General features: G+C 40.4%; 1 protein-coding gene across 2 annotated transcripts in view; it reads left to right on the forward strand.

Moving 5' to 3' along the window:
• Nucleotides 1-14,742: 14,742 nt before the first annotated feature.
• CRTAM (cytotoxic and regulatory T cell molecule) overlaps nucleotides 14,743-19,444 on the forward strand; it is a 35,451-nt gene continuing 30,749 nt past the window's right edge. The window contains exon 1 of one of the 2 annotated variants that reach the window (XM_033205652.1): nucleotides 14,743-15,013. In XM_033205652.1, the coding sequence (XP_033061543.1) occupies nucleotides 14,968-15,013 (46 nt within the window). In that variant the 5' untranslated portion in view covers nucleotides 14,743-14,967. The other variant, XM_033205651.1, reaches the window with a different exon arrangement.

Consider the following 19,444-nt stretch of genomic DNA (forward strand, 5'->3'; position numbering starts at 1 on the left):
GCATCTGTTGATCTCTAAGGGCCTTTAATTCAAAATACTCAGCTAGGTGTTGTGGCTCACACCTGTGATCCCAGTACTCTTGGAGACCAGAGCCGGAGAACTGCTTGAGCCCAGGAGTTCGAGACCACCCTAAGCAACATAGCAAGACCCTGTCACTACAAAAAAAATACAAAAATTAGCCAGGTGTGGTGGTGTGCACTTGTGGTCCCAGCTAATCAGGAGGCTGAGGTGGGAGGATCGCTTGAGCCCAGAATGTGTAGGTGACAGCCATGATCATGTCACTGTACTCCAGCCTGGGCAACAAAGCGAGACTCAAACAGACAAAAACCCGAAATACTCATTATACCAGGGAGCCATATTTGGGGGGGAGGTTCCCTGTGTTCCTTTACATAACACAAAAGCCTTCATAAGGAAATGAAGATTTGAAGAAAACCAGTTAAACCTGAATATTTCAATGCAAAATTTGGTGAAGAGTAGACAGTCATGGAGAAACATGATAGAGCTAAGAGTATGATCTAATGGTAATAAACTGGGAGGACTTGAGGCCTGTGTGTTCAGATTCCCCTGGGTGTCCCTCTGTCTTCAGAGATGAAGGTGCTCGTTTTCTTTGGGTCTAGGGAAGACACCTTTCCTAGCATAACAGCTAGGAAACATAACCTCCTTAGGAAAGGTTAGAGTCCTTCCTAGGTTTTATCACCTGATTCAGGGGAGAAGAGTGGGAAGGGAGGCATGGTCAAAGTGACCTTCCTGCTCCTGTTGTTTTCTCACATTCCTTCATCTTAAACTATTCAAAATGCTGAGATGCAATATTTTCGGGTATTGTTCCCTGAACTCCATGTCACCTTCGTGGCTTACTACTACCCACCATCCACCTCAAGGAGCTGCACCAAGAATGATCCATAGAGTGAGAATTTGGGTAAGAGAGAGGGCACATTCAGCTCAAACTAGGATCTGCACTTCTAAAAGTTATACACCATTTTTGTTTTGTTTTGTTTTGTTTTGTTTTTGTTTGTTTATGTGTTTGTTTGAGATGGAATTTCACTCTTGTTGCCCAGGCTGGAGTACAATGGCGCGATCTCGGCTCACTGCAACCTCTGCCTCCTGGGTTCAAGCGATTCTCCTGCCTCAGCCTCCCAAGTAGTTGGGATTACAGGTGCCCGCCACCATTCCCAGCTACTTTTTTTTGTATTTTTAGTAGAGACGGAGTTTCACTATGTTGGCCAGGCTGGTCTTGAACTCCTGATCTCAGACAATCCACCCACTTTGGCCTCCCAAAGTGCTGGGATTACAGGCATGAGCCACCATACCCGGGTGACCCTATTTTTTGAAGTAATTATGTGTTAGGCTAATAAGATCTTAAAATAAGCCTTGAATGCAAATTTGTACCAAGGACATGAATACAGATTTTCATTACCACAACTATCTACTACCTTGGCAGGGTTTACTTCCTGAGGAAACATAACAGCTAATGTTCATATCTGACAAAAGACCAGGCTATATTTAGCCTTCTGGCTGGCTCTCAGCCGTTCTCTGCTTGACAGATTCCCAAACTCATTCTGCTCTTTTGTGATGTATGTAAAGGCTGCTTGCACATCCAGAGAAAACGAATAATGTACTTGGGATTTGTTTAAGTTAAATCAGCAAAGTGTCTGTTTTTGGTTTTTTGTTTTGGGGGGGCTTATTGGAAAGTTGTTTGAGGACCAAAAACAATCTTCTTCCTGAAGAAAGAAAATACTTCACTGTGCCAGAAATAAGCATGTAAAGCTCAGATGGCTTGGTTCTGGCTATGTAAAGAGGTAGAGGCATGAAGGGGAATGTACCAAGGGAACTGGGTGGAAGATCAAAGGTGGTAAAAGGAAGGAAAGACAGAAATGGTAACTGGTAAAATAAATTTTAGATGAGCCAGTTTGGAAGTTTTCCAAAAAGGCCAATGAAGTTCTAGTTAGCAAAAAGGAAAAAGAAAAAAGAAAATGCCAGACACAGTGGTTCATGACTGCAATCCCAACACTTTGGGAGGCCAAGACAGGTGGATCAGTTGAGGTCAAGAGTTCAAGACCAGTCCGGCCAATATGGCAAACCCTATCTCTACTAAAAATACAAAAATTAGCCAGGTGTGGTGGTGCATGCCTGTAATCCCAGCTACTTGGGAGGCTTAGACAGGAGAATCATTTGAACTGAGGAGGCAGAGGTTGCAGTGAGCTGAGATGGAACCACTGTGCTCCAGCCTGGGTGACAGACCAAGACTCTGCCAAAAAAAAAAAAAAAAAAGTGGGGGTGTGGGATAATTCAGCTGACTAAGAAGTTCTCATGGGAAAAACATCCCACAAGAAGAGAAAAGCCTTAAATATATATATAGTCTGAATATCACCTTTTAATTAAGCTGACTTCTGAGAATAATACTCTTTTAAAATGTCTTTTAAGTATATTATTACCAGTTTTGGGCAAACAGCAAACATTCTCATTTCCTGGCTTTTCTTTCCCTGAAGTTTGCATTTTAAGAGGGATGGTTTCTTAGATAAGACAGGGGAACGAATTGACAGGTACAGAGAAATACTGGAAGTTTTTAGAGGTTCAGGGTAATTAATAATCAAATTTTTTCTTCTGAGTATAAAGTACCTTTTTAGCTCAAATGAGAAGGCAGAAAACAAACCAACAAAACAAAACAAAAATGTTTTTAACATGCTCTGAATATAAACCAAAATTTTAATCCAAAGGTATATTCAACAAGTGACTGAAGACTCAACTAATAAGCCCCTTTATGGCTCTAACCAAGGTGGCCCTTCCAAGATCCAGACCATTCTCACAGGACAGCCAAAGAAAGGAAAGCTTAGCAAGCCACAAATGGATGTAAACCCACATTTTAGTTTGGCCATGTTCTTGAGGCCCTCAACTTTTTGTTTGGCTGCCTGCAGCAAAGAAAGGTGAGATAACCTACATGCCCCTGATAAATGGAGAATCAAAAAGAGAGAACAGTCAGTAAGACAAAACAGGAAAACAAAAGTTGTCTGTGGCAGTGAAACCACTTTTGCAAATATTATGACTGAGAAAATTATTACAGTGAAAGAGATCTGACCTAACCAATTTTGTCTGGCTTCTAACCTCTAAGCTGTCCTTGTTCATTTCTAGGTATAGGCCAAACTAACTTGGGGGAACTTAGTTTAGAGTTTAACTTTGAAACAAAGACAACAACAGCCCTCTCCAAAAAACAAACCCCCTTCTTGTCAGGGGACTATACTGCCTTTGTAGGACTAACAAATTAGCCACAGGATTAGAAATTATGGTTTAGGAGTCATTGCTATAAAATCTGAGATCAGTGTTTGAGATATTTTGAAGACCCTACATTGATTGATACACCAGTTGATGCCACCCAAACTGATAAACTGGCTCATCTGATTTTGTGTCATCCACCCAGGAACTGACAGCACAAGAGGACAGCTTTAAACCCCTGTGATTTCATCTTCGACCTGACCAGTCAACACTCCCTACTTTCTGACTCTCTACACACCAAATTATCCTTTAAAACTCCCATACCAAAATTTTGGGGGAGATTGATTTTAGTAATAACTTTGTCTACTATGTGGCATGGCTGGCCTCACATCAATTAAACTTTTTCTTTACTGCAATGCCATGGTCTTTATTTGTGCAGTGGGCAGGAAGAACACATTGGGAAGTTCCAAATTTGAGGGCTCGTCCAGGATCACCCTTGTGACTCCTACTTGTGGATTGGTAGCCTCCTCTCTGGCGATGGATCTAGAGGCCAGCCCAAGAGGCTGCCTAATTCTCTTGAACTGCAGGCTGTCTCTGGCATAGTTCCTACTGGCAGGGCATTGCCAATCCATGGTGCATGGATTTCATTGCAATGGAGAAAAAGTCCTATAACTGTAACACCATCATTAGGTGTCTGTCTGTGGTCCTATCATGGAGTGTCTGATTTGGTGCATATTGTAGGTGCTTCCAGCACCTCCTTTCTCCTCCTGATTGATTTGGCTTCTTCTGGGGTCTTGGTTCAGCTCCTTTAAGGGGTTTGGCTGGCTCTCCCTAAATAGTAGGAAGAGTCTTGGTTCAGGAGATTTTTCCTTAATCAGGAAGATTTTGGGGAGATTTCTCAGGAAAAGGGTAGGTGGTTAGTTTGGGAAGAATACTTAGGAGTTTTGGTTAGGGATCTTGGTTTAGAAGGTCTTCTGTCTTGTCTTTGTTGTGTGTTTGTTTATATATGTGGAGGTGATCTCTGAAGGAATTGTTTTTTTTTTTTTTTGAGACGGAGTCTGGCTCTGTCGCCCAGGCTGGAGTGCGGTGGCCGGATCTCAGCTCACTGCAAGCTCCGCCTCCCAGGTTTACACCATTCCTGCCTCCGCCTCCCAAGTGGCTGGGACTACAGGAGCCCGCCTCATCGCCCGGCTAGTTTTTTGTATTCTTTAGTAGAGACGGGGTTTCACCGTATTAGCCAGGATGGTCTCGATCTCCTGACCTTGTGATCTGCCCGTCTCGGCCTCCCAAAGTGCTGGGATTACAGGCTTGAGCCACCGTGCTCGGCCTAGGAATTGTTAATGGAAGTCAAGCAGGTCTAAGTTGGAGAACCCTCCTTATTTTTCTGGTCATATTAGGTAACCCCTGAAGCAATTGTTAGCAGAAGCTCCACAGGTCTGACACAGGGTGACCATCTGCTCTTCATCTTGCCCATAGTTCACCCACTGAATTCTGAGTTGAAGGTCATCTCTCCCCACTTTGAGTGGATCAAAGATGACAGGGATGAACAGGGGCAAATTTGAGAATTGCCAGGTCAATATCAGGTGCTGAGTAAGGTGACTAGTGTCTATTTTGTTATATGTAGTTTGCTTTGGCTGGGATGGAAAATGTTCATTTGTTCCACATGCAATCTGTTGGGCAGCATCTTGCAAAATTGAAAGGCTTTTGCCTATGGTTTTATGAAACAAAAAGAGGTGATTTTCCCTTGTGATGCCTCTTGGCTCCCATGGTCATTGGAATAGAGGGGGAAAAAACAAATATTCAGTATTCTCATAGAGAGCTAATATATTCATGAGGTTTGCTAATTCAGTATGAAGCAGAACAGGAGTTAATGCATGGACTGAACTAAGAGAAGACTGAAATTATATCTTATGACTTTTTGTTTAAAACATTTACTGATTCTTTATGTTTTCTTTTAGAGTCAAGAAAACTTTTTTTTTTCTTTTGAGCTATTTACAGCTTTTATCTATTGAGTAAAGTATACTCTGCGAGAAAACCTTGGAACATATTTCTTTCTATCTACCTAATTTCTCCAGAATTTGGAAACTATTTGTGAGTATTCTTAACTTATGGCAGTATAGTTATTTGACTACATGTAATAACAGTGTTTGGTTTTGTAACAGGACATCGCTGGAGACACTGATTATTTTACCAAGGCTTTGACTGCAATGGCATACTTTCATATACAAACAGACTGCTTTAAGGAATCAAAGTTGACTTATAGAGCCAATAAAAGCCCCTGGTAAAAACTGGCCTCAAACCTTTTCTATGCAGTCCCTGTCCAGGGTTCTCAATCTGTGGTAAGTAAAGAATGTCACTTTCTGACAAGCCCAGGAGCCCCCGGTTATCTTGGAACCTCAAGGAGAGGAATTCACCCAATTCATACTGATATTTGCAGGCACAGATAAATCCATGGCTGGGCTCAAGGCTTTGAAAAATCTAAGCTGAGATTCCTTATGGAATAAAGTTCCATTAAAGCCAATTTTCAAAAAGGCCTATATGGCAAATAATTATTCTTGCTGACTTTATGCAAATATTCATGCCAAGTATGATAAGACTAACACTTATTTTGCAAGCAAATTTGTTTTTAGTAAAAACAGGTACTGGAGAGAGACAAACCGTATTTCAGAGAAAGCTATAGTACCTCTGTTGTTAGATTCTAGTCTTGTCCACTGTTTTTGAGTTTTTATTATTTTCTGCAGTTTAGACTGATTCCTGAATTCTTTCTGGGTTACAAGTCTCAAAATGAATGCTTTCAAATCTTTCTTTCATTATTCTGACTTGAACTCAATGAAATTGCTACTACATCTTCTCTGAGGCCCTGAAAGCTGAAGCTTATTCCTTATGGTACAAGCAAGAAAAATATGTCAGATTATCACTGCCTTCCTCCTCTATAACTAAAGATGCTTTGAGTCTAAAGTTTCAATAAATTATGCCCAACATTAACCTTTGTTTTTCTTCTGTTTCCACAGAAATGCCTCTTATTAAAAACTTGTTTGCTGTCATCATATATAAAGGCCTAGCCCATCTGCACTGCCACTTCTTGATATGGTAAACAGCTATTCAACTGAACTGATCTAGTCTCAGGACTAGGAACCCAGCTAAAAATATATGGGTTGGTATATTTAAATTTGTTCTTTCCTGTCTATCCTAATCAGTCTTTCTAATAACCTCTGACCCAAATATCTCTCTACTAGAGACCCCATGTCTGATTGGTTCTCCAAGCTATTCACTTGGATCCCTCAGAGATTCAGATCAGTTCTACAAAGGCTCCTAAAGCTGGGTCTCTCACTCCTTACCCTAGAACTCATTATTTACTTTATAGCTTATTTAAATGCTATGCTAAAACGATAGAGGAGAATACTAATGCTTTTGTCATGCAAGCCTTGAAACCCCAGTTAGGCACCCTGAGTGTGTGCAGACAGCTACAAGGCAGTTCCACTCCTCTTACCTTGGAGTCAACTCCTACTCCCACCATGCCACCTGTCAGCAAGAAAAAGCTAGAGTGATCAGTGCCCTTTTTCCATCTTCATAGCCCACATGTTAAGAATAAGGTGTTATAAAACCCAAAGAGAGAGATTGAAACTGCCTTTGCAAAAATTATTACTGAGAAAAGTATTACAGTGAAAGAGACCTGACCTAACTGAATCCATCTGGCTTCTAATCTCCAGACTTCCGTTGTTCATCCCTGGATGTAGGCTGAACTAACTTTGGGAGGAACTTAGTTTACGGTTTGACTTTGAAGCTAAGATGATGACAGCCTTTCCCAAAACAAACTCCCTTTTTGTCTGGAAACTAGATTGCCTTTGCATGACTAACAAATTAGCCACAGGATTAGAAATTATGGTTTAGGAGTCACTGTTGTAAAACTTGAAATCAGTAGTTGAGGTTTTTTTCTGTTTTTTTGTTTGTTTGTTTGTTTGTTTGTTTGCACTCCCTGTATTCCAGTGCACCAGCTGATGCCACCAAGATTGATAAACTGGCTCATCTGATCTTGTGGCCTCCACCCAGGAGCTGACTCAGCACAAGAAAACAGTTTCAACTCCCTATGATTTCATCTCCAACCCAACCAATCAGCACTGCCTACCTTCTGACTCCCTACTCACCAAATCATTCTTTAAAACCCCAATCTCCAAATTTTGGAGGAGATTGATTTGAGTAGTAACTCCATCTCCCATGCCGGCATGGCTGGCCAGCCTGACATCAATTCAACTATTTCTTTTTTGCAATGCCGTGGTCTTTGTTTGTGGAGCAGGAAGAAGAACCCATCAGGCAGTTACAGCAGGGGGAGGATCATTAAGGAACGTCCAGAGTCATACAAATAGCTTCCAAACCTCTAAACATATTCCTTCTTCAATTGTGACTCAAAATCAGTAAGAATTTTTATGACTTAAAACCAGTAAATGTAAGAACTGAGTTTTATAGAGGATATATGCAATCCCGCTCAAGATCTAAAGTCTCTTTCAAAGATAGCCTAAGACAGCAAAGATTCTCATTATTAATAAAACAACAAAGTTTGAGACAATTAAGACAAATTTTCTTGAGAGCTGGTACATTCAGATAAACAGACATTTTGGACTCTCAGCCAACTGGCTGCTGCCTGGCATAAAGCTGATAATTTATTCCCTTCGAGGTAGCACCTGAAAACAAATTCACTGATTACATAGCCAAGTTTCTCAAGACATAAAAACAGGACAAAAAGATAATCTTATTATGGTTTTCCTCCTTATAACAAACCACACCAAATACAAAAACAAGAATAACAAAGACCATTTATAGGAGTTTGCAGATCAATAATCAATAAGCCTAAAATAAGTCTACAAGAGTCACAGATTCAAAGCACTAGTTTTTTAAAAATCTCCTATTATTTTAAATTTGGAAAAGAAAAAGAGACAAGAGATGACTCTTACTGTCTGCTCAACCGGATCCCATCAGTAAAGATCCACAGGACTGCCTGATAAGAATTTCTTAACCTTTTCCCAGCTTCATCAAGTCCTAGGTTCTCTCATTTGTAGCTTCCAGAGGAGCAGAGCAGTTTTAGTATCCTGCCAGTTATGCCAAATCTGTAAAGCAAAGAGAAATTCCCACCTCCTCTGAAAGTGCAAGTCTGCTAAACAAATGGACAATACACAGATTAACAGGAGGAAAGGCATACAAATTAACTAACCTCAGACACAGGAGTTCCACAAATACACGACTCTAAGAAGGGCCAGATTATTGAGGCTTAAATACTCTCTTTATAGGAAACAGAGAAATCAGTTTAGGCAATTTTGAGGGGTGGTAAGTGATTTTCAGGAGAATTAAATGAGCACAAAGGGCCAACAATAGTTTGTAAGTGATTCTCGTTTGAAACCAAATGGGAACAATAAGTTATGGAAAGGTGAAGGGCAGAATTGCACTGCAAACAAAGGCTGTCTTATTATGCAGATAAAGTCTCCTAGGTGATCTCTCAGAGCTGTCCTTAGAATAATAGATGAAAAGTCTGTCTGGGTGTGATAACAATTTTTAGCCTCTTCTCTGGTGGTTAATCTTGTCTTGTTATTTGATGAGATACTTACAGAGGAGGTCTTTTATTATTATTATTATTTTGAAATGGAGTCTCACTGCAATGCCCAGGCTGGAGTGCAGTGGCACGATCTCAGCTCACTACAACCTCTGCCTTCCAGGTTCAAGCAATTCTCCTGCCTCAGCCTCCTGAGTAGCTAGGATTACAGGCACCTGCCACCACGCCCAGCTAACTTTTGTATTTTTAGTAGAGATGGGGTTTCACCATATTGGCCAGGCTGGTCTCAAAGACATGAGCCACTGTGCCCAGCCCAAAGGAGTCTTAAGACAAATTGCATTTCTTTTGAAGGCAACTTTCAGAGAGAGCCCCTCTCTGGACTTGGGGAAGAAAAGCAAAAGAAGGTTAGAAAACCCTTGGTGCTGAGGCACCTTCTCAGACTTTCCCAGTTTCTTCAATTCAAAAGTGTTCAGCACCATATTTTGGAGTATTATTCTCTGAATAACAATAAGAATAGTAAAAATTGATGTGTTGGCTGAATTCTGTAGCTTGTCTAAGATGTTGCCTTAATGATTTACCACTTTCCTTTGTATAACTCTTTATAATTAAAAAAAAAAAAACACTTTCTCATTTGATCCTCATGACAATTTTACAAAGTAAGGACATCAGGTATTATCAACTCATTGAATGAAACTAAGATACTGAGCTTGTGGCTTCATTCATCATTCTGTAATACTTATTGAACACTATGTTTCCAGCACAGCAGCAGGCTGGAGCTATAGTGGCAAATAAGAGTGCAAGGCCCCTGCTCCCACGAAGTGGGAGAGAGAGAAGAATACATAGATAAACAAGATAATTACAGATTTTGATAAATGCTCTTTAGGAAATAAATTGGGTAATATGATAGAAAGTAACTTTGAAGGGATGTGAGGCAGGGGTTACACTCTTAGATAGGGTATGGTGTCCCTGAACAGGTGATGATGAAACCAACAGTTAAAACTGAGCAGGAGCTGGTTGTGCTGAAGACCTAAATGAGGAGGGTATCAGGAAGCTATACATACAGAAGCCCTCACATGGGAAGAAACTAGCTGGGTTAGAACAGAAGAGGCTGGGGAGCTAAAGTGTAGTAAGCATGATAGAAAGTAGGGGGCACATCCAAAGACATGGGGTCTTATAGACCAGGGGTCAGCAAAGTATTGCTTATTGTGCAGAATCTCACTCATGAGCAGAATCTGGCCCACAACCTGTCTGTACAGCTGCAGGCTAAGAATGATTTTTAGCTTTTCAAATCTTTGGGGGAAAACAAAACAAAACAAAACAAAAAAAAGAATGATATATGAAATTAGAGTTCCAGTATATATAAATAAAGTTTTATTGGAACACAGCCTCATTCATTTATTTATATATTGCCTATGGCTATTCCAGGATACAAGGGCAGAGTTGAGAAGTAAAACTATTTTAAATGTTTATACTTGGCCCCTTGCAGAAAAAGTGTGTTGATCTCATCATAGACCATGGTGAAACATTTGGATTTTATTCTAAATCTGCAGAATCCAGCACAAAAACTATTTTACCTGACATAACAATTCATAGATTGGTGGCATCCAGTGGCTGGCAAAGTAACAGCCAGCATTTGAGTACTTGTATTTTTTAGGCACTTTTCTAAGTACTTCACATGTGTAAGCTTTTTAAATCTTCTCACCAACTCTGTTCGGAAGAAACTATGATTCCCAATTTATGAAAGAGGAGGTTGAGTCTTAGAAAGATTCAATAATTCACACACAATCACACGTCTCATGAGTGTTAGAGCTGAGACCAGGACCATGTCAGCCTGGTTCCAGAGCCTGGACTAATGATGGAAAGTGTTTTTTGAAAGAAATTTCAATGAAAATATTGCAGAAGCCTGAGGCATCTTGGGGATGCTCAGGTTCTTCAGAATACAGTTTGGAAACCACAACTTTCATCTAATCTCATTTACAGATGAAGACACCAGGGCTGGTCACTCATCTGGGCAGAGCTCCATGAGCTGGGGCCTGAAGCTGGCTCTTGCTATCCTGTGGTATATTCTCCAAAACCACAATTGCCTTCTGAAATCACCTCATGTTTGGGTTGTTTTCAGAATGATCTATTTCACTATACTAAATAAAGTTTCTACCCTCAAGAAAGCCCAGGTTCACAATGGCAGATTTTTCAGGCAGAAGCCTTCAGAACAAAAGCTGAATGATCCCTTTCCTCCTCCCAGCACACCTAACCTACCACGGTTCCTGTGGGGGTGAGATGCTGCTCCAGCCAGCTGAGGTCTGCAGATTTATGGAGGATGTTTTTTGTGCCAAGGTGCTAGGTACTCTGGGCATTATTATATATTTAATGTAACCCTCCATGAGTGCCACACAAAGAACGTGTGACCCCAGGTGAGCTGGTTCTCTTCCACTGAGAGCAAGTATAAAAATTTGAAGTCCCTCAAAGGAATCTCATAGACAAAGAAAAAGATATGTGTGTGTGTGTGTCTGTGTGTATCACTGATTCACTGTGTCACTTCAGGCAAACTTCTTAATTCTTCTTTTTGTTTTTTTTTTGAGACAGAATCTCACTCTGTTGCTCAGGCTGGAGTGCAGTGGCGCAATCTCCGCTCACTGCGCCATCCCCCCTCCAAGTTCAAGCAATTCTCCTGCCTCGGCCTCCCAAGTAGCTGGAACTACAGCTACTGTAGTCTGGCTAATTTTTCGTGTTTTAGTAGAGATGGGGTTTCACCGTGTTGCCCAGGATGATCGCGAACTCCTGAGCTCAGGCAATCCACCCATCTCGGCCTCCCAAAGTGCTGAGATTACAGGCATGAGCCACCATGCCTGGGCAATTCTTCATTTTTAAAAATGATACAATCCAACTTTCTCAGCTCCTGCCTTATGATTTCCGGACAGTCATCTCAAGCTATAATTATTCTTCCCATTTTACAGGTGAGGAAACTGATTCCAACAGGCAGGTAATGTGCTTAAGGCTACACAGCTGCTAGTGACAGGGCCTAGGGGCCAAGTCCGGGCCTGTCTGCTACTCACTCCCATGCCCATTCCACTAAGCTCCTACTACTCCTAGGAAACTTTTCTCTGAATCAATAATTAATTTCAAAGGCTGCTGCTCTGGCTTAGAAACCCCACAGTCACTTTGTGCAAGTTTTACAACAGTGCTCAGAAAACCTCAACACTGGGTGTGAATTATCTGAGGCATCTTCTGGGAGATGCAGGCAAGTCCACCTCTTACTCTGACTTGGGAAAGGCCACGACTCTTCACAGGAGCTGTGAAATGTCAAGAAGCAAGTGTAGGCCTCTTTTGTAAATGCAACAAAAAAACCCAGTGGCTTCTAGACATAGAGAAATCCCCTGTTTTCTGACCCCTTAAAACAGTTCATCTTTAGCCTATTTAATAAATGTCTTCTTTTTCATGTTTGCACCCTCCTCACCCCCAAAACTCATGTTGACAAGGATGATGATGAAAAAGAGAGAGGATGTTTGTTTATTTCTCCAAAATATGTCCCCCTCTGCCATCCCACCAAATGTTACTTCCTATTAGTATTGAAACCAAATATGGAGATTTCATAAAACAGAGATCAAAATGACAAACTAGCTATCAGTTGTGAGGTCTCCCACATACAAGGTGGTCAGTAGACTCTTTTCCATTAGAAAAGAGATAGACCACTTATTACCCTCCAACCTCATCTTTTTCTCCCAATTCACTGAGCGGCTATAATCTGCTGCCCTCTCCTGTTGAATACTCCGTGAGCTACAGGCTGAAGTGGGTATAATGAGAACAGGGACCCTGGAAAGCACACATGTATGTCGTCCAACAGTTCACCACGTAGCATTTCCCCCACCAACCATTCTTAATGTCCGAGTCCAGTGGACTACTGTGACATTTGTCAAGGTTTTCAAGCAGTTGAATAAGGCACCCGTGGATGAAAAGGATACACCTACCATTGTCCAAAGTGCAATTTAAAGTAAGCTCTTCTTTAATGCTCTGGGGAAATTGTAAGTCAAACATCTTTTTAGACTTCAGAGCAAAAAGAGTAGCATTTACATCTCACATAAAGAGTCCATTTAGTCTTTCATTCACTCACTCGTTGACAACCTATGTCAAGTGTTGTTTTGGGTCAGGTTTTGGGGAAACAAATGCTGAGACAGAGATCTGTGTGCCGAAGTTTATAGACGAGTACTCTCGGTGACAGGAAGGAAGCAAGTTGGGGAATCAATAGAGGTTGGACTGAGGTGCAGTTACAACAAAGATCTCAGCAGATCCAGATCCCTTGGGGAGCTTCAGAGTTGCTCCACCTCAAGGCAAGGGAAAAGGACCTTGAGACCCCCTCATGGATGCCCTATGGAGGAAGTGTGACCCTGGGTAAACCGTTCTCTTCTACTGAGGACAAGTATAAAAATGAGAAGTTCCTGGGTGGAATGTTATGACAAAGGGGGAAAAATTTTAAAATGAAAAATTTGAAAGACAAAATATTTTGTTTGGAGGTTTTTTCCTTTTTTTTTTTTTTAAGACAGGGTCTCACTTTGTCACCCAGATTGCGGTATGGTGGTATGATCATGTCTCACTGCAGCCTCAACCTCCTGGGTTCAAGCAGCCCTTCCACCTCAGCCTCCCAAGTATCTGGGACTACAGGCATGCACCACCACGCTCAGCTAATTTTTGTATTTTTTGTAGAGATGGGGGTCTCACTATGTGGCCCAGGTTGGTCTTAAACTCCTGGCCTCAGATGATCCTCACACCTCAGCCTTCCAAAATGCTAGGATTACAGGCATGAGCCACTGTGCCCAGCCAACAAAATATTTGAAAGACATTTTTGATGAGTAAGACTTTTCCTACCCAAACTATCATCAAATTTATCAGAATATTAACACTAATTTCAATTAGAACCAGTAAGTAGTGTTTCCTTTAAATTTTCCAAGCATTTCAGACTGATCTCTGTTTTCTAAACATAAACCTACTAATATTTTGCTGTGTGCCCCTGGAAAAACTAAATTACATCTATCTCAATTTGTCCAATTAATGAAAATTAACTACCAAAATTGTTCGTATGTACATTGTCTCCTCCACTAGATTATATTCTCCTAAAAAACAAGGAATTTATGTTTTTTATTTGAGTATGTCTCAAAGTAGTGCATACTAGATGTTGTATAGGTGACAAGATGAATGGGTGGATAGAAAGAAGTTTGGATGGATGGACGGATGGATGGATGGATGGATGGACATATGTACAGATAGATGGGTGGGTGAATGGATGAATGGGTGGGTGGAGAGATGGATGGGTGGTTGGGTGGATGGATGAGTATATGCATGTATAGATAGATGGTTGTCTGAAAGAATAGGTGATGGACGGATGGATGGACGGATGGATAGATGGATGGATGGATGGATGGATGGATGGATGGATAGATGGATGGATAGATGGATGGGTGAATGGATGGATGGGTGGATAAATGGATGGATGGATGGATGGATGGATGGATGGATAAATGGATGGATGGCTGGCTGGCTGGATGGATGGAGAGCTGGATGGATGTATGGGGAATGAGTGGTCAGGTCATACATGAGTGAGTGGGTGGATGGATGGATAAATGGATTGGTGGATGGATGGGAGAATGAATAGATTTGTATTTGTGAGTGGGTGGATGAAAAGATGGGTGGATGGGTGGGTGGACAGATATATATATTTCAAAAATGAGTATATATATGAATGAATGAATTCACTTCCTGACAACAATTATAAATTGATGTCAGCATTAGAAATAAAATATTCCCAAAGGTTGAGCAAAAATTATCTAATTGTATTTATCTAATAAACTAGAAAAGTAAAAATAAGGATGACATCACTACACAGGGACATTTTACAGTATTTCTCTCACCCATCCTCCCTCTAAAAACCTTTGCAACTAGTTGATTTACCAGTACTACCCACTTGTGGTAAAACCATTTTTGTCACCAACACATCACTCACACTTCTCTACCATCAAGATAATACATGTGGTCCCCAAAATGTTCCACCAGGAGGTGTTTTGGGGGCAGTTAACTAAGAGGGGGCTTCCAGACAGATGGAGGAGTTGATATACATGAGGTCACAGATCTACTCCCTCTCCCCCTTCAAAAGAAACTACTCGGCTCCGTTTGTCTCAGAATCTAGAGGAAGTTGACAAAGGTGCCACAGCAGCACAGCACAGTGCAATATGTGGTGGGGAGTTTTCAGCTTGCTGGCTTGGTTCCCCTTACAAGGTAAGGACTTAGAGTCATTATTTTTGTTGTTGCTCAGCTGACCTAATGTTTTGCCAATCTACCTATCAGCCAGTCAACTGCATTTACAGAGGAGCTGCTGTAGAAGACAACCCAGGTAACTGCTCATACTTTCCAAGCCATGCTCAAATCATGCATCTGAGGGATGTTACTGCATTTATTTGATCTCTTGTTCAATGGCTAAAGAGTATAGAAAGGATCACTATAGTGTGTGTCTCTGTGGGTCCTATGTTATGGTAAGATGTAACAAGCTTATTAGGCTCTGTCTTTTAAGGGTATACCAGTTGAGGGAGCATCCACATTGAATTTTAAAATTTCCTTGCTGTATAAATCTTAATCAAATGATTTAATCTCTTTGAAACTCAGTTTCTACATATTAAAATAAAAATGATAAAAACGTTCGATCCACCAAACTCCCTGGATTGTTAGAAGGATCAAATTTCAAACGTGAAAGCACTTTGAAAATGATAAAGCGCTGTACAACACTTATTTAGCTCAGAGGTAATAATGAGAGCAATGAAAACTTCGTGTTTATTTTTAAAGAGTAAGTTATACTTTACATTTTACTATAATTTTCAAATTTGGGTTTTAGTGCTTAATCCTAATGTAGCATTATGAAAATTAAGGATAGAAACAGTTACCTTTTGGAGCAGGTCAAATTATTTTCTACCCCAAAGAGTGGGGGCAGGGGTGTAGGAAGGGACTCCTGTTGTCCTTCAGTCTCTGACTGCAGTTGTATCAGATTCATGCAGAGGACATCACTCACAAATCCACTCAAAAATTTTGCTTTTTGTGTGTTTGTTTCCAAATACTGAATCTGTAGTTCTGTTTCATGAGATGCACCTACCTTCCAAATCAACATTTAATCTGGAAATGCCATCTGAAGGACGCTACTTTAAAAAACTCGATTTCCTATTTTACATGGTACTTCAACTCCCTATTTCATATACTTCAATTAATGCCTTCTTTTTTTGGTCCCTGTACCCTGAGGCACTTAATAAGGATTCAATTTTGGTAATGAATAATATTAGTTTCTTCAATAAGTGGCTTAAAGAATAGCTAATACATTCAGAAAGAGTATATTTAGGCAGCTAAAATTAGGATGATTTCAATTTTTCCAGAGTTTAAAGCCTTTAACTGACCTTAACTTTTTTAGGCTTTGAGTTATTGCCTCATTAAAAAAAAAACTCATAAAAATACATTTTTAAAAAAGTAGCAAAAATTCTGTTTCGAGGTAAACCTTAAATACTTAAATATTATTTATATAGAGAGGAAAAATATTTATTGTTTCACACACAGTGTTGAGTACTCTATGTTAATTACACTTAATCATAGCAGAAGTACTGAAGTAGGTACTAATATCCCTAATTTGAAGATGAGAAGAGAAGTTAAAGTAACCTGCCCAAGTTTTCAAGCTAGAATATGACAGCATAAATATCAGCCTATAAAGCACACAGTAAAAGTATTTATTTCATGAAACTTTTAATTAGTGTGTGTGTGTGTGTGTACTAGGTTGTGACACACCTAGTAATAAATATGTTTATTAATAAATATTAATAATTTTTGGAAGTTTTGACAAAAGTTGTGTAATTTGAGTTGAGTAACTTTAAGTTGAGTCTTGAGTTGGGTCTTAATGTTGAGTCTTGAAGGAGATGAGAAAGGCATTACAGGCCAAGAGAATTTATTTATTAATAAAATGTGTTTATTAATGTGGATCAAAAGTTGGAAAACCACTGACTTTCACAATTTGGAGGATTCAATATTAAAAAGTCCTCATTTGAAAACTCGTTCAACGGGCCACCCGAGGGTATCTAACTCAGTGGCATTTGAGCAGTGGCTGCCACTCTCATTCAACCTTGCTCAAGCCCATCCCAGATGTAATTAGGAGAGGAGTTGACCATATTGCTTTCTTGTCAGCAAAAAAGGCAGCAAATCATCAGTTTTGGCAAATCTATAAACTGTCAGCTGATTTTAGCAAATTAAATTATGGGAAGATCACTGTGACTGCTTCTACAGTGTAACTTCTATGGCTGCCAAAAATTTATGGGAAAAAAAGTCACATAGTTTCAGAGCCTGCCCTCTTTTCAAGGCTACTCCCAGAATACACAGTCTTAGGATTGGTAAAAACACCATAAAAAATGAAGCATTTTTCAAAATTCATCCCATTAACTTACATTGTAGACAATGAAAATGTCAAATCCAAAGAATTTTGAACCCTCTATTTTCATTGTTTTGTGGAGGGTAGGATGCAGAAAACAAAGGAAAATTGCAAATTGAGTAGTTCTTTTCATGTTTTCTTTGCCCAGGAAAAAGTCACATGTTACATGACATGTTGAGACAGCTTCTTTAAAATGTACTAAAAATAATTTGATTGTGACAAGTCTGATTTATTTTTATACCTGCAATTTTCTCTATTGATTCAATCTAAACATAATAAAAATCTTTTTTTGTGATGATCTGAATTAAAACACATTTTTGCTTAACACCTCATGGCAGTCATGTAACTAGGACTCTGATGTGAGAATTAATGCATTGCATGTCTCTAGCTTTAACTTAGCCCTAGTCTTTATTATTTGATATAACAGTTAAAGAGCAAAGTTAGCATCCTATTAAAATATTTATTCCTAATACATACATTTACTCTTTTTTTTTTTTTTTTTTTTGAGACGGAGTCTGAGTCTTGCTCTATCACCCAGGCTGGAGTGCAGTGGTGCGATCTGGGCTCACCGCAAGCTCCGCCTCCTGGGTTCACACCATTCTCCTGCCTCAGTCTCCCGAGTAGCTGGGACTACAGTCACCCGCCACCACTCCCGGCTAATTTTTTGTATTTTTAGTAAAGACAGGGTTTCACCATGTTAGCCAGGATAGTCTCGATCTCCTGATCTCATGATCTGCCTGCCTCAGCTTCCCAAAGTGCTGGGATTACAGGTGTGAGCCACCGAGCCCGGCCTATTTACTCATTTTTATCCACTAATTCAACCAATATCTAAAATTTTACGTTATGCTAAAATGAATGAATGGTAAACATCTTTTCCATGGGGAGTTTGTAATCTATCTACAGAGAAATACCTGTAACCAAATAATTATAAAGTAATGTGCTAAGTGCTATAATAGAAGTATATCTCAAGCCTTTGGGAAACTAGGGGAAAGACATTATGGGGAAAAGGGAGGCTAAGGCCTGTTTTGGAAGTTTTGACAAAAGTTGTGTAATTTGAGTTGAGTAACTTTAAGTTGAGTCTTGAGTTGGGTCTTAATGTTGAGTCTTGAAGGAGATGAGAAAGGCATTACAGGCCAAGAGAATATCATAGACAAAGACAAACTATCTTCTGGAACCTGGAACTTTCTGGAAACAGCAAGTGGCCATATACAAGGACTATCTGAAAAGGAGTATCAGGACATGACAAAGGAGGAGAACACAGGAGTCAAGTCAGCTGGAATTTGGGCCTGATTCCTATAGGCAATGGAAGCCATAGCAAATATGTGAATGAAGGAAGAGACATAATCAAATTCACGGGTTATATGTTTGTTTGTTTGTTGAGTTGGAGTTTCATTCTTGTTGCCCTGGCTGGAGTGCAATGTCGCAATCTCGGCTCCCACAACTTCCACCTCCCAGGTTCAAGCAATTCACCTGCGTCAGCCTCCCAAGTAACTGGGATTACAGGTGCCTGCCACCCTGCCCGGCTAATTTTTTTTTATTTTTAGTAGAGACGGGGTTTCATTATGTTGGCCAGGCTGGTCTCAAACTCCTGACCTCAGGTGATCCACCAGCCTCAACCTCCCAAAGTTCTGGGATTACAGGCGTGAGCCACTGTGCCTGACCTCAAATTCATGTTTTTAAAATGTAATCCTAGAACCAGAAGATGATGATGAATTACAGAGAAGAGAGACTAGAACTAAGTTATTACAATGGTCCAGGAAAGAAATGATGGAGTCCTTAAGTAAGACAACAATAATAGTGACAAAAGAGGAATAAAATGATTTAAGAGATGTTTTGGAGAAAGAAGAGTTTGGAGTATCTCTCAAATATCTGGTGTGCAGTGGTTGGTGATGACATTAATTTGTATAAGCGAACTCTAGAATGGGGCAGGTGGTATATCTGTGTTAGACATGGGTGGAGCATGGGGACAGTAGAGATAATATATCTGTGTTAGACATGGGTGGAGCATAGGGACATGTAGAGTTTGGGGTCTTTGCAGGACAAACTTGCTCTGCTCTGGTTTTAAATTTATGGCGGCCGGGCGCGGTGGCTCAAGCCTGTAATCCCAGCACTTTGGGAGGCCGAGACGGGCGGATCACGAGGTCAGGAGATCGAGACCATCCTGGCTAACACAGTGAAACCCCGTCTCTACTAAAATAATACAAAAATCTAGCCGGGCGAGGTGGCGGGCGCCTGTAGTCCCAGCTACTCGGGAG

Source organism: Trachypithecus francoisi, unplaced genomic scaffold, assembly GCF_009764315.1.
Source record: "Trachypithecus francoisi isolate TF-2019V2 unplaced genomic scaffold, Tfra_2.0 Lachesis_group8, whole genome shotgun sequence".
NCBI classification, from domain to species: domain Eukaryota; kingdom Metazoa; phylum Chordata; class Mammalia; order Primates; family Cercopithecidae; genus Trachypithecus; species Trachypithecus francoisi.